At 35.8% G+C, this 15756-nt stretch overlaps 1 protein-coding gene across 3 annotated transcripts in view; it reads right to left on the bottom strand.

Annotated features, from left to right (window-relative positions):
* Ddx42 (DEAD-box helicase 42) overlaps nucleotides 1-15756 on the bottom strand; it is a 38481-nt gene that overhangs the window by 14546 nt on the left and 8179 nt on the right. For 2 of the 3 annotated variants that reach the window (XM_047544504.1, XM_047544503.1), the window contains exons 2-7: nucleotides 14184-14416; nucleotides 11455-11605; nucleotides 6634-6695; nucleotides 5081-5117; nucleotides 4105-4254; nucleotides 717-821 (exon numbers count right to left, since the gene is read on the bottom strand). In XM_047544504.1, coding sequence (XP_047400460.1) covers nucleotides 717-821; nucleotides 4105-4254; nucleotides 5081-5117; nucleotides 6634-6695; nucleotides 11455-11605; nucleotides 14184-14404 — 726 coding nt within the window. In that variant the 5' untranslated portion in view covers nucleotides 14405-14416. Of the gene's footprint in view, nucleotides 1-716; nucleotides 822-4104; nucleotides 4255-5080; nucleotides 5118-6633; nucleotides 6696-11454; nucleotides 11606-14183; nucleotides 14417-15756 lie in introns of those variants that run through there. The other variant, XM_047544505.1, reaches the window with a different exon arrangement.

The raw sequence follows: 15756 nt of genomic DNA on the forward strand, positions 1-15756 counted from the left end.
ATGCTGACATTTCCAAATAGGATTTCATTAAAGGTTTTATGGGAGGATTGGTAACCTCTGGGAAAACAAACACAAACAAATGAATGTGTGCGCACGTGCACACACACACACCCCCTCTTGAAAAACAAGAGTTTTCACATAGGACTCAATAAGGCAAAGGAACCAGAAAGTTATCCACATCAAAGTAGATCAGTGTATTATCTGTTTCATTAATTAACATGAGAAGGACCCTAAACAATATAGCCAAAGAGCAACCCAAAACACTTTGGTGAGCAATTAAAACCATCTCATTCTGAAAGTAGTGGATATATGTCTTTATAAGGTCTTCATTTCTTTTTTAAAAAAGTGCACTACATGTAATTTAAGAAGTGTATCATAATTTCAAAATATGCTAAGACTTCATGTGTTATTCACAATCCTGTTTCCTCTCCCTGAAGAGGGGTTTTATAACCCTTCTTTGCTATATCACACAGTACAGTACATATAAAGTTGACTGAATACATGAAAGAAAAAATGTCCTATCCTAAAATATCATCTGGAGGACTAAAACAATCAAATAAAGACAAGTAAGCCTAGGCGATATAATTATTATTCCAGCAAAGGCAGTTGAGGGACCATTAGAAAAGATATCCAAGGTTATTAATTTGCAAAAGCAAGACTACAAACCTAGACTAACTACCATTAACATAAAAATGCTTGCTAAATGAGTGTCTTACCCGGAGATTGAGCTTATGCCGGAGATCTATTAACTGCTGTGGAGTGAGGTTGGTTATCTCCTCATGCTCATTGTAAAAATTTTTTTCAAATGGTGGGTAGTCAATCTGCAGGTCCAATTATTCAAAGTTAGTCTAGAATTCAAGAGTCAATCCTGTAAGTTTGATTTTAGTGCAAAATAGTCTTTTACAAATATTACACAAATAATCCCCTTCCTGCTAGAAAGAACAAAGGAATTCATTTTTTCTTGCCACGCATTTCCAGTAAGTAAAGCTTCTACCTTTTCTTATAAATATAAATCCACTTCCCAAAGAGACCAACCTTTAACAACACCTCAAAAAAACTTTTTTTTTTTTTTTTTTAGTACTGGGGATTGAACCCAAGGGCGCTTTACCCCAGTCCTTTTTATTTTGAGACAGGGTCTCACTAAAGTTGTAGGAGCTGACCTTGAACTTGTGATCCTCCTGCCTCAGCACTCCTCCCTCACTCACTAGGATTTTGGGTATGTACTAACATGCCCAGTGACAACACCTCAGAGTTGAACAACCTAGAAGCAGAACAAGGACTTTCTACAATGCCAAAGTCCTAAGAGGACAAGAATTTTAAGGAAGACACTTCATCCTATAACATTTAAATATGTTTTGGATTAAATTGTTCACCCAGTTCTAGGCATTTAAACACATTGCTAATATTTCTTAAAAAAGAGAAAAAGCTTTCCCATGAGAGGGAGCTCTATCCTGTTTAAAAACAAGAAACCGCTTGCATAATTTTAAAAATGTATGGCTAGCCTGGCATAGTGGTGCATGCCTGTAATCCCACTGACTTGGAGGAGGAGGCAAGAGGATTACAAGTTCAAAGCCAGACTCAGCAACTTAGCGAGATCCTGTCTCAAAATAAAAAATAAAAAGGGCTCAGGATGTGGCTCAATGGTTAAGTGCCCCTGGGTTCAATCCCTAGCAAGATTTAAAAAAAAAAAAAGGCTATGCATTTTTAATTCCAAGAGAGAAGCAGTCATTTCTGGGGCTTGTTCCATTGGTCACTTTTAAGATACAAAACATCAGCATACCACCACATAAGAATTTGGCTAACTGGGGATGGCAGTGCATACCTGTAATCCCAGCATTGGGAACCAGCCTGGGCAACTAAGTGAGAACCTGTCTCAAAATTTTAAAAAGGGCTGGGATGTAGCTCAGTAATAAAGCATCTCTTTGTTCAACTGAATTTGCCTAAATGATTCTCTAACATCAAATTATTTATAATACATTTATTTTTTAAAACTTTTTTTGTTGTAGATAGACACAATACCTTTATTTTTATGTGGTGCTGAGGATTGAATCCAGTGCCTCACATGTGCTAGGCAAGTACTCTACCACTGAGTTATACCCCCAGCCCTATTTATTTTTTTTAACAAAACTTTTATTTTTGTACCAGGGATGGAGCCAAAAAAATATACCCTGCAAAGTTGCTGAGACTGGCTTTGAACTCAATCCTCCTGCCTCAGTCTTGGAGCTGCCGGGATTACAAATTATGTGCCACTTCACTCAGCTTCTATTCTTTTTTTATATCACACTAAAACTTGACTAGTGGCCACTTCTTATTTAAAGGTTATTTTCATTGTGTAATCTGATACCAAATCACTGAACTTTGTATACCAATTACATTAAGAGTCACTGGTCTAGTCAGCATGGTGGTGCACACTTGTGGCCCAATTCAGTGAGGCTGAGGCAAGAAGATCACAAGTTCAAGGCCAGCCTCAGCAATTCAGGGAGACCCTGTCTCAAAAACAAAAAAAAGTGCTTCTGAGGGTGTAGCTTAGAGGTAAAGCAACCCCTGTTTTAAAAAAAAAATATATTAAAAAATAAATAAAAATTTTAAAAGTCATTGATCATGATTATATTTTGATGGACCTTTATTCAAACATGATTTTGTAATGTCATGTAGTGATCATATAGAAAATATTGGTTCACTAAGATAGTATGCAGATTATCTAAATGCTGACACAGCTCATTATGAATTTTAAAATTCATATTTATTAATTTCATCAATTTTATCACCATAGTCTTAAAGTACTAAAAAACTGGCAAGCTCAGTATGGTAAATATAAGTTTTCCAAATTCTAATTTTTGTTTGAAAGTTTTAATTTCTAGCACTGACAACAAACACAATTGTTTTCCTTGAAGTATCATTTATTTTCTCAGGTGAATGATATTCCATGAAAATAAAACAGCTAGTTCAGCCTACAACTTGAACACTTAAGTGGTTTTCCTTGAGTCAACTATCATATTTTGATATGCAACAGAAATGTTTTATGTGTACTTCCCATTTGGGCACACAGAATAAAAAGACATTTAACTCATGGGTATGGTGGTATACATCTGTAATCCCAGTGACTTGGGAGGCTGAGGCAGGAGGATTCCCAAGTTCAAAGCTAGCCCAGTAACTCAGTGAGGCCCTAAGCAACTTGGTGAAACCCTGTCTCAAAATAAAAAATAAAAAGACTGGGGATGTGGCTCAATGGTTAAGCGCCCCTTGGTTCAATCCCCAGTTCCAAAAAATAAAGACATGTAACTCAAGGATCAGATGTAATAAATGATAATTTTTACTGTTCCATAAAGGTATTCTTAAATGAACTCCCCACTTTTGTTTTTAAATTGCAATGGTCTTGCAAGGAATAATACAATAACTACTAGAACAGCTTGGTGCCACTGCTTTAATTCATACTAAGGTGGCAATAATTTTACCTATACTGCATTTATACTATCAGTACAAATGCTGATGCAACGAAAAAGACAAATTCTTAGTATCATAAAAATTCTTTTGACTTTTATGGACTCTGAAAGGGTTCCTTCAGGGGACCACATTTTGAGAACCACTGCTTTAGATCTAGTCACTAGGGTAGGCAAGTTCTAGTCTGATATTTAACTTGGAGGAAGCACTGATATTTTTTCAAGTGTGTATATTGACAGTCTCATTTCCTTTTCCTGATTATGGAACTCATAATTCTTGGCCTTTACTTTGAAGAAAAAGGCTCTGATCTGCCTATTTGAGGGCAATAATATTTATAGCAACTAAAAAACAACTGAAGACTTAAGGCCAATTGGAAAGGAAGATAGTAAGTATTGGTTCAGGAAGACAAGTACAGCTGCTTGTTAAAAAAAAAAAAAAAAAAAAAAACTCTTAAAAATTCTAAAATTAAATGAGAACAAGTGATTCAGCTCTATCTTTCAGTAACACCATAGGCTATGAAAGCCTCAACAGGGATGATAAGATCCCAAAGTACAAATATTCTCATGGCATGAGAGTATTCAGATATTGGGAAACCCTAAATATTAAAGCTAAAGAAAACTGTATCCATTTGAAATAATAACAATGCAACAAGAAACACCATACCTCTGAATGATCAATGGGAGGAAGAGGATCGATTATTTTTTTGGAAGGCGCAATTGGATTTCCATCACTATCATATTCCAGATTGTCTTCCTCCTCCTCCTGAACCACACCGGCAGTTGGGTTTTCTGCCATGTATCGAAAATAAGCTTCCTGCAGGAAAGCACAAGGACATAATCACACCCAAGTACAGTTGGAAATGTTTCTGTTCTAATAATTAAAGCACACTGTACCAGAAGACTGAACAGTTTAAATACCTACCAAATAAGGTAAGACTTTTACTAGTAATAATCCTTTTACAATAGCAGTATTCAGGAGAACAAACACAAGAAATGAACAAGGCAATTAGTACTACAAAATAATTTAACTTGTCTAACAGAAGATTTATAAATCTGTTTATTCCACAGCCTTCCTGGGGTGGGGTGTCTATCTAACCTGCCCAGAGCTATAGAACACACACTGGGACTTTACCAATCCAAGTTTGGAAGCAGACACTGATCAAAAAGGTCACAAACCTGGAAAGGGCTATTGCTTACTCTGTTTCTCACCATCTTAAAACTCAACAATGGAGAAAAGAAATACTAATGGACAGTCATTAATGTTCCATTTTCAAATACAAGAATGAAACAGAACCCTTAGAGATAGAGGTTAGATGCTCTAAGGCCATCAATAGATCCTATACTATTACTGATTTGTCAGAATAAACATTAATTTTGAATTTAAAGAAAGCAAGCTGAATAAAGCTCATGTTTGTTTTTGATGTCAGCTGATCAAAAGTTACATCTTTGAAACTGGGGAAAGCCAGGTGAATCTTTATGGAATATTTCCAATTGGTCACACAGGTAGAAAAGAAGCAAGTCAAATGACATTCCCTGCTAAATGTCAGGAATGGCCATTTCAGTAAAGGCAAGTTCTAGCTTGTTCCCAGTACAGACTTTGTGGGGTAAAAATAAAAGAGAAATACTGCATAGGAACTCACTTGGTCATCTTCCTCTTCAATGTCATCTCGAATACCCCTGGAAAAACAAGCGGAGAAACAAACTTCCCTGCAAATGTTCCACATACCCAGCTCCATACTTACAGTAAATTAGTGTTGGATTCCATGCAGAACAGGAACACTCAACACTAACAATAACAAAGCAGCAATGAGCACACTGTAAATCAAATATGTGTGGTTTTGCTCTATTGGGCTACACTTGGCATTTCTTTTGAATGGGATGATATGGTATCCTAAAAATATCAATTACTAATATGAATAGAAGTAAAAACTTTCTGTAGATACCAAAGGATCCTAGCCTTGTCAACCCATAAAACCACAATGCAGTTGTGAAAATTACTTCATTTTATAAAAACATCCTGCATTTGGTATACACTAGAAAGTAAGTCCCAACTTTCTTAATGTCCCTTAGTTTCCAGCTCTAGAATAACTTTGAGCCAAAATCATTTGCCTTGTGGATGGGGGAAAGATTGAAAAAGCTACAGTAACTCCTTCATGAGCTTGGAACTAAAACTCCTAAGCAGTTCATATGGAGAAGGGAACTACTGCCAGTTGCTGGATCTCTTGCAGTTATGCAAAATATGGTTTAGTTCCCATACATATCCAAACTATTTTCCTCAAAGAACTGCATATGGGAGACGGGGCATGGTACTGGTAATCAAACTGGGGACCTTGTGCATGCTAGGTAAATGCTCTACCAAAGAGTTATTCTCCAAGTCCATCCACAGCCATCGCTTTCTAATCAGACTTTCCGCCTAACCTAAAGCACTTAGTATTCCTCAGGCAATCAGCAAGCAACACCACTAGGCTAAGGCAGCTGGAAGAGGATGCAATACACTGTAAGCACCAAAGGAGGGTTGAACCTCCACATGGTACAGGAACCCTGGGAAGGGCTTGAAGCACTGACTTGCATGCAAAGGGATAGAAAAATCCAACTATGCCTGGTAGAAAAAGCCTTAGGAATATATCCAGCAAGAGACTTCTCTTTCCCAGGAAATAAAGTATTGAAGTTCTGACTATGGTTACTAAAGCATGATGTCACTTTTTATTATTTTTTTTAGTAGTAGATGGACAAAATGCCTTTATGTATTTTTTTAATGTGGTGCTGAGGATTGAACCCAATACCTCATACATGCTAGGCAAGCCCTCTACCACTAAGCTACAACTGCAGATTCCATGATGTCACTCTTTATAACCTATTTTATACTAATTATGGAACAAAACTAAGAACAATGAACCCAAACTTTAGTAACAGTGTTCTCCTAACCCCCACCGTAATTTATTTATGTTTACCACAACTATTTATAGTCGAAAACCAAATGCTACTCTTTAAACAGAATACGTTTTAATTACTGCAAATGCGAAGATTTTTTTGCCATCTCTATACCTATAAAAATATTCAAAATACAGGAATATATTCAAGAAAAGATATTTATGTACCTTAAATTTTTCCTCTATAAACTTTGGGAGAGTAGACCTGGCAGTATTTTAGTAATTTTCAAGTAACCAAGGTAAGGGAGAAGAAAACAACTTACTTTACATTTTTTCTTTCCTTGTCCTTTTCTTCAAGCCTCTTCATGTCTCTAGCTGCCTGATCCTAATGAAACAAAAGGTTATATGCAAGCAACTAAAAACACTGAAAGAAAAAATTTTTAATAAAGAATTTTCAGATTAGAACTATTGTCATAGCTTTAGTTATTTTTTTTAGTTGAAGATGGAACATGATACCTTATTTTATTTATTTATTTACTTTTACGTTGTGCTGAGGATTAAACCCAGTGCCTCACATGTGCTAGGCAAGGGCTCTACTGCTGAGTCACAACCCCAGCCCTAGCTGTTTTGACAATTGCATTTTGATGTAACCAAAGTCCACTTCTGACAATTATTTTTAAAGGAGAAATATCCAAATATTCTAAAACTGGCTATACATGGATTGTGTGATTTTTATTTTATTGTATTATTATTTTGGCAGTACTAGGGATTAAACACAGGGCCTTGCACATAGACAAGCACTCTACCACCAAGTTATATATCCAGCCCTTTTCACTTTTTTTGAGACAGGGTCTTGTTAAGTTCTGCAGGCTAGCCTCAAACTTGTGATCCTTCTGACTCAGTCTCCCAAATAGCCACCATATCCAGCTGAACTGCAAAATTTTTTATCTGTAACACACATATTTATATCATGGACAGAAAAATTAACAAACTCATAACCACGGATCACTTCTTGGGGATTGAGGGAGATTGGTGTCACAGGTTGGCAAAGGTCAGCAATGCTGCTGAATATTCTCCAATATATAAAATAGCCCTCATGAGAAAAGAAATTACTCAACCCTAAATACTAATAATTATGAGTTGAAAACTCTGTTCTAGACCTACTACATAAGAATTCTTGGAGATGGAGTTCAATGTGTAGAGTTTTCTTCATTTTCTTAAGGCAATTCTTATGCACAGTAAATCAACAATTGCAAATCTAAATAGTTCCTTTGTTTTATAAACTTAAAATTAATATCAAAAGAATATAAATGGTTTTTCTAAGGTTATACATGTTCTGCACAATTTTTTATCATTATAAAGCATTTCAGATTATCCTTGATTTTTTAAAATGCCACTATGTAGATCATGTCATGGTTAGATGTTCTATTAAATCAAGTGTTCCAATCAAATGTTCCCAAGAGAGGAATTAATTTTTTAAAAAGTATTACACAGGAACAACCTACTTTTCAAGGGATTGAGAGCTGCCAGATACAAGATATACATATTATTATAAATTAAACATGATACAATGTAACATTAAACGGGTCACAACACTTGCAGATTATTTTCTTTTAGTCTAAATCTTTCTTTAGAACACTACCTAAAAACAAATCATCTGGTTCACATACTAGAAAACTTTATACTTTTTAGGAAAACTGACACGTAAGATCAAGATTTAACGCAAACAGGACTGGGGTTGTAGTTCAGTGTCAGAGTGATTGCCTAGCCTGTGTGAGGCACTGGGTTCAATCCTTAGCACCACATAAAAATAAATAAAACAAAAGGCATTCTACCCATCTACAACTACCAAAAAAAGAATTAATGCAAACAACCAGGTGAGGTGGTACACACCTATAATCAATTCAGGAGGCAATTCAGGAGGCTGAGGCAAGACAACAGAAAGTCTGAGGCCAGTTGGGGCAAGTCAAAGAGACTGTCTCAGAATAAAAACTAAAAGACTGGAGATATGGCTCAGTGGTAAAGCATCTCTGGGTTTAATTCCCAATATCAAAACAAAAACAAAACAAAACAAAAACCACTTAGGCATCAACATGTTCTTCTAGATCAGACAATATTTAATCTCTCTAAACAAAACCCTTCGATACACACCGAAAAGATAAACCCAGGAGAAATGATACTACAACAAATGATACTGTACCAAAAAAGATTAAACCTTCAAACAACTTCTATTAAAATGTCAAGCAAGAGAATTTGGGATGTTCTTGTTTACTCTCATTCAGAAAGGAGTATGTCAGCTGCCACTACTATAATTTAAACCTAAAAAAATCAAGAATGGATGTTTCTTTTAATCCATCATAAGGAATTTCAAGAAATGATGACAAAAGGTTCTCTGTGAAACACAACCTTTAGGAAACGTACGATCTCAAGAGGAGGAAGAAAACAATGGGCACAAGACATTTCAAACACAGCAAATCATTTATTATCTTTACTTTCAGAGCAAATCATTTACTAAATACATCGTAAGTTTCACGTATGTCCTGAATAATTTTGGGAAGCATATGATAAATGTCCTGAATAGTTTAAGTGGCAGAAATACACAGTGCAAGAACTCAGATACAGAACAAAACAGCATGAAGAATTTGGGGGCTAGAGGTGAGTTCTGGCCATGTCACCTTTTAGGTACATACTGTTTCAACAAGTATCTTGAACTGGACTAAATCAAAGGTGAGAAACTCAAATATCTAATGGGTGCCAAGCTGGTAACAAATGAATAAAGCCAGGATAAGAAAAGTTGTATTTTTTTTTTTTTGCCATATAGACATACTTTTGTTTGCACTTCTATAAATAGGAATAATCTTCTAAAGAAGTGTGCTAATTTTTCTTGTATTGCCCTCCATCTTTTATTTTCTGATTAGGTAACAGAACTGAGTTTGGAAAAATATTCCTCTACCAAAAGAAAACTTACAAAGCAAATGCAATGATAAATAATTGTAAGCAGTGGTCTCAACGTTAAAACAGGAACTGATCTGATCAAGGAAAATGCATGCCCTGTCTAAAGCAGACAGCTACTTACTCAGCAATAGCCTGTTTTTGCCACACAAGAATGCTGGCTTAGTATTGCCAGGTATTTCACTTTATGGAGCTTGAAAATTAAGATAAAATTCCCTGATTTAAAAATAGTGGCTATTTTTAAAAACAACATCTAGCTCAAACTAAAACAGATGCATATTGCAGCCTTTCCCCCTTTTCTTAGAGGAGAGATGAATTCCGACTAAAGATAACTAAGGAATCTGGGAGAATGTTATTTCATTAGCAATGAAGAAGAGGTTTTAAGCAAAGGGATTAACATAATAAGAAATGTGATTTGGTCTCATCGACCTGTAGCTATAGACTACATAAACAGGAGAGAGTCTAAAGGAGGGAAAAAATTTAAATCACGCAAGAGTTGAGAGGGAATCAAGTAGAATAAATAATAGTGGGAACAGAAAGGAATGAAAAGATGCAAGGGAAATTGTGAAGATCAACAGACTTAGTAAGTGAAGAAGGACAGTGTTATATACTGGAAAAAGTTAGGCTCTTGGGACTACTAAAGCAAGAAAAATTAGGTTTGAATTCCAGTTATGCCACATATTGTCAATATGATGAAGGGCAGATGATACAAATTATCTTAGGGCTCAGCCTAGCAGGCATGAGGTCCTGGGCTCAATCCCCAGCATCATACACATACACAAAGGAGTGAATTATCTTACGGCTCAGTTTTCCCATGTTAAAAATTACATACACTTTTTTTCTATGTCCTATAGTAAGTTAAGAATTATGTTTGAAGCTGGGCTCACTGGCATACACCTATAATCCCAGCTACTTGGAAGGTTGAGGCAGGAAGATATCAAGTGCAAGGTCAGCCTCAGCAACCTGGCAAGGCCCTAACCTACTCAAGTTTTTTTTTTTTTGTAGTGCTGGGGACTGAACCCTGGGCCTTGTGCATTTGAGGCAAGCACTCTACCAACTGAATTATAACCCCAGCACCCTAAGCAACTCAAAATAAAAAATGAAAAGATCTGGGGATGGGGATATAGCTTAGTAGTAAAGTGCCCCTGGAAGCAATCTCCAGTACCCTACCCTCCGACAAATGTATATATATACATATATATGTATATGTTCTTGATAATCTGCTTAGAAAAAAGTGGTGTGGGGGCAAGTGAAAGAAAGATGCTAAAACAAGGTTTTACATCAAGGTGATTGCGTGAATACTGGTGCTAGTAATAGGACTATAACAAGAGAGTGAATGGTTAAGGAGGAAATGATGATGAATTTGATTTAAGATGGCAGTGGGACATGCCCATGTAAAAATAGTCACTATGCTTCCAGAAAAGCAGTGTTAAAACCAAAGAGAACAAAGCATGGGACTAAAGATGTGAATTATGCACACAGAAGTTAAGTTTTATAAGTGGATGAAGTAAATAAGAAATTATAAAGAGTAAAGGTAGTGCAGTAGAGTGCCTAGCTAACATACATGAGGCCATGAGTTGAATCCCCAGTAAAGTAAAAAAAAGAAAGTAAGCCAGAGAGAGAGAGAGAGAGAGAGAGAGAGAGAGAGAGAGAGAGAGAGAGAGAGAATAAATATAGAAAACAATAAAGGGGCCTCTATATTTGAGGAACTGAAAGAGGATCATAAGAATAAAAGATCAGGAACTAGGGATAGAGTTCAGTTGGTAGAGTGCTTGCTTTGCAAGCAAGATCATGGTAAGATCTATATTTAAGGGTTTTGTTTAGGTGTTACTATGATATAGTAGTTATGTTTAAAAGTTATCTTACACATACAGAAATACTGATGGATGAAATTGTGTGTCTGGCATTTACCTTAAAACAACCTAAAACAGACTTTGAGGAGGGAGGGCTTTTGTTTTGGTACTGGAGATTGAACCCATGGGCATGTAATCACTGAGCCACATCCCCGGTCTTTTTTTAAATTTTGAAACAGGTTCTCATTAAATTGCTTAGGGCCTTGCTAAGTTGCTGAAGTTTGCCTTAAACTTGCAATCCTCCTGCCTCAGCCTCCTGAGTACCTGGGATTACAGGTAGGTGTTACCATGCCCAGCTAATTGCTACATATTTTAATGAAGCAATGAACTGATACTTGCCTCTACTTCAGCCATAAATGCTTCCAAGGGATCATCATCACTGTCAGAATCTGCTGGCTTGGAATGAAACTGCTGGCGGGTAGGTGAGTTTTCAGCAGGAATGTAAGGTAAATCAACATTGCTGGAGTCTTCTTCTTCATCTTCAAAATAGCTAAAAATTAAAATATAGATTAGTAACTGACTATTTAGTTTGGGATTAGTGAATCAGAATTTAACAGAAATTTTTACTATGGTATATCTTTTGTTACAACCATTTTTTTTTTTTTTGGCGTTAGGATATTATGGTCTATCTTACTACTAAAAAGATTTTTCCTAGCTAGGCATGGTATGGCATGTCTATAACCAGCAACTCAGGAGGCTGAGACAGGAGGATTCCAAGTTTGAAGCCAACCTTAACAACTCAGCAAAACTAACAATTTATCAAGACCCTACCACCCCCACACCCTAAAAGGAAAGAAAGAAAAAAAAAAAAGAAAGAAAGAAAAGGGACCAGGGGTGTAACTCAGTGCTAATGCTCCTCAGGATTCAATACCAATACCAAAAAAAAAAAAAAAAAAAACAACAAAAAAATAAAAAAGTTTCCTTTTCAGGTCAAATTAAGAGACCTCCATGACTTTGGACTAAGGACTTAATTACTAAGTATTACTAAGTATGTACAAAAATTCTAATATTACAAGAAAGCAGTCACAGCAGATAATCCATTTCAATAGTGTCTGTTCAAATCACATCCCCAGTTCTGTTAAAACGAATAAATTTTCAGTATAAATTAAGTATTTCATTATTGGAATAGGAATAGCAAATATTAAAGAGTATATGCTAAAAAGGAAAAATAAATCTTTTGAATGAAATATTAAAAACGACATTCTTTATAATCCTTAAAAAAATTAAAGATATTTTCAAAGGGCTAAGGACTTTCTTAAGAAGTTCTGGACTATTTTCTGAGAACTAACAGAAAACTTTTAGAGTTAAAAATAATTGCTCAGTCCACAATCATTCACCCACACTACTTAAAAGTGTTCAGAAAGGACATCTTCAAAGCCTGAGAAACCATCACTCTTTCTACAACAAACATTCTAGAAGAGGTATCAATACAGATCTTGATAAACTAAAATAACACAAAACATTGTTTAAACCTTACCTCAAAATTATTTAAAAAAAATATATATATATAACCAAATATTAGTTTAAATATCTGCAACTTAAAAATTTAAAACTTTTCAAGTTTTCATAGAAATTATTTGAAAAGCACCAACAATTTACACTATACAGACATATATACAAATTAATGTAGTAATTATATATGCTATATAGTCATATATTTCACAAGAACATTTGGGTCAACAACAGATCACATATATAGTGGTGGTCCCATAAAATTATAAAGGAATTGAAAATTTCCTGAAGTCTACTGACAATGTAAACAACACATTACTCACATGTCTGTGGAGATGTGCTAATGCTAGTATAAACAAACCTAGTGTGCTACCAGCAATATAAGAGTATGGTGCATGCAATTATGTAGAGCAAGTAAAACTTGATGATAAAATATTATTGTTTTATGCATTTACTCAACTGTTTATCATTATTTTAATAATCTTACTTATTTAAAAAAAAATTATGGCTGGGAATAGTGAGGTATGCCAGTAATCCCAGTTATATGGGAAGCTGAGGCAGGTGGATCCTAAGTATGAGGTCAGCATGGGAAACTTGGAGACCCAACCTCTGAATAAAACAAAATGGCTGAAAATGTAGCTCGCACTTGCCTCACATGTGCAAGGCCCTGGGTTTAATCCCTAGTACAGCAAGTCAAAACAAATTCAGTGTCAGAACCAGGATGCCAAATAATAGCAGTAAGAAATTTCTTTAAATTCAGCAAAGAGATATTATCCTTAGGAATTAGGGCTCAAACACTTATATCCCAGCTTTTTACAACACCTTATTAGGGAAGCAAGGTAAAAATTATAATCGATAAATATGTTTCTTAAGAACTGTGGGGAAGCTGGGTGCAGCGGCATACTACTGTAATCCCAGCAGCTGGGGAGGCTGAGGTGTGAGGATCACGAGTTCGAAGCCAGCCTCAGTAACAGCAAGGCCCTAAGCAACTCAGTGAGAAGCTCTCTCTAAATAAATACAAAATAGGGCTAGGGATGTGGCTAAGTGGTTGAGTGCCCGAGTTCAATCCCAAGAATCACACCCCCTCCCAAAAAAACAAAAAACAAAAAACAAAAAAACCAACATTGTAGGGAAAATCTGAGTAGATTTTTCTATCACTGTAAGATGCTACAATACAATGATTTTGAGAAGTTAGACATTATGGTAACATGTGCTTCTACCAGTTCTGACAACTGTTTTTACAAAACAATTTATATGGTGTCAATAAAAGGTTGCGGCAAAGACCATCAAAACTCACATAAATTATATAAAACTCTTCAACCATACTAAGTTTCAATGGCCTCACACCCTGAAATCATGCATTTATTGCATAACTTCCCACTAAAATGTTAGTCCAGGAGAAATCATGATTCATGGAAGAAATAAAGGTATAAATATTATATTCCTTACAAAAAAGTAAATTTAACAATTTTACATACTAGAAAAATGCAATACAGTGAGATAATCAACTTAGGAAGTCATTATTTGGGAAACAAAGTTTCTTTGCCTTAATTTCTGCTAATAAAATGAGCAACTTAAAGACCAAATTTTGCTAAAGCATGAAAAATACCACTTACGCATTTTCTTCATCAAAGTTGGCTCGCTTAGATCCAATTTTGTAGAAGGAAGGAAGCTGTGGTGGAGCTGACTTTCCGAATCCAGAAGATGAGCTAGTTGCCCCAAAGGCACTGTGGGACTGTTGTGGGAGTTTAGGTTCCTCCTTCTTCCCAGCACTGATGGCAAAACCTCCAAAACCAAATCCCCGCTTAGTGCCTGGGCCACCTTTATTCCAGTTCATGGTGCCAATGATCTGTTAGGAATAAGATGCACAAATATAAAATAAACTTTATAAATAGCTACCCACAATTTTGTTTTAAGCTTTTGTCTCTCAAAACTGTAACACTGGCCTGAGGTTGTGGCTCAGTGGTAGAGGTTTCCTAGCAAGTGTGAGGCACTGGGTTTGATTCTCAGCACCGCACATAAATAAAATAGAAAACAAAACGAAACTGTAACACTGCACTTCAGACAGATATAATAACCTCAACCAAATGATTAGTTCCTAAAATATTGAAGAATTATCCGCTTCTTTGGGGTTTCAAATAGGAATGCAGTACCACCCTCATCAAAAGGATTTCATTGCTAATCAACATTTAAGTTGCCAAAAGTACTTACAAGAGAAATATTTTTGGGAATCTAATATGGGGTAGGTATTAGATTAGGTAATTTAAAGATATTAAGATAAAAAACAATCTCTTAATCTTTATCCTTACAGAAGTTAGTCACCAGGAGAAAAAAAAACACCTCAAAAAACAAAAACAAGCTGGGCACAGTGGCACACGCTTGTAATCCCCGCGTCTTGGGAGGCTGATGCAGGAGGATTCTGAACTCAAAGCCAGCCTCAACAAAAGCAACATGCTAAGCAACTCAGTGAGACCCTGTCTCTAAAAAAATAGAAAATAGGGCTGGGGATGTGGCTCAGTGGTTTGAGAGCCCCCGAGTTCAATCCCCGGTACCTTAAAAAAAAAAAAAAGAAAAGAAAAAACCGCCCCATTATAATATAATGCTTACTATATCAAAGGCTGAGATGCTATCAGCAACACTGTCCCAAAACCAAAATTGTACTCTGGTAAGAACATCTGGAAGAAACAAAGACTTGAAACTTAAAAGGTAAGATCAGAGCCAGGAATGGCAATGGGCACTGATAATCTCAGCTACTTAGAAGGCTAAGGTGGGAGCCTCACTAGGGCTCAGGAGTCAGAGATCAGTCTGGGCAACAGTGAGACTGTTAAAAAAAAAAAAAAAAGACATAAAAGTATTTAGAGTTAATACCTACGTATGTCTCTCTGAAGGGTACTTATTAACCAGGAATTTATTGAACAACTTCCTACTAGAAAGTAAACTATCTGGGAAGAAACCATAATTCACTGACAAGTTCCCTGAAGTATTAGTTAGCCTATGGTTAAGGATTACAAAGAAATTTCCTGAGTATTGACAAAATCGTTTTACAAATTTATTAGTCAATTTTGTTAGTCTTGGCTCCAAAAAGCCTTTCCCCCCCTTAATCCAAAGAGCTTTCTCAATGACATAATTTATTTAAATTTCACAGGAAAGCAGAAAATTCAGAAAGCTGGAGCTCAATATGGTGACACA

Source organism: Sciurus carolinensis, chromosome 3 (genome assembly GCF_902686445.1).
Source record: "Sciurus carolinensis chromosome 3, mSciCar1.2, whole genome shotgun sequence".
In the NCBI taxonomy this organism is placed as follows: Eukaryota; Metazoa; Chordata; class Mammalia; order Rodentia; family Sciuridae; genus Sciurus; species Sciurus carolinensis.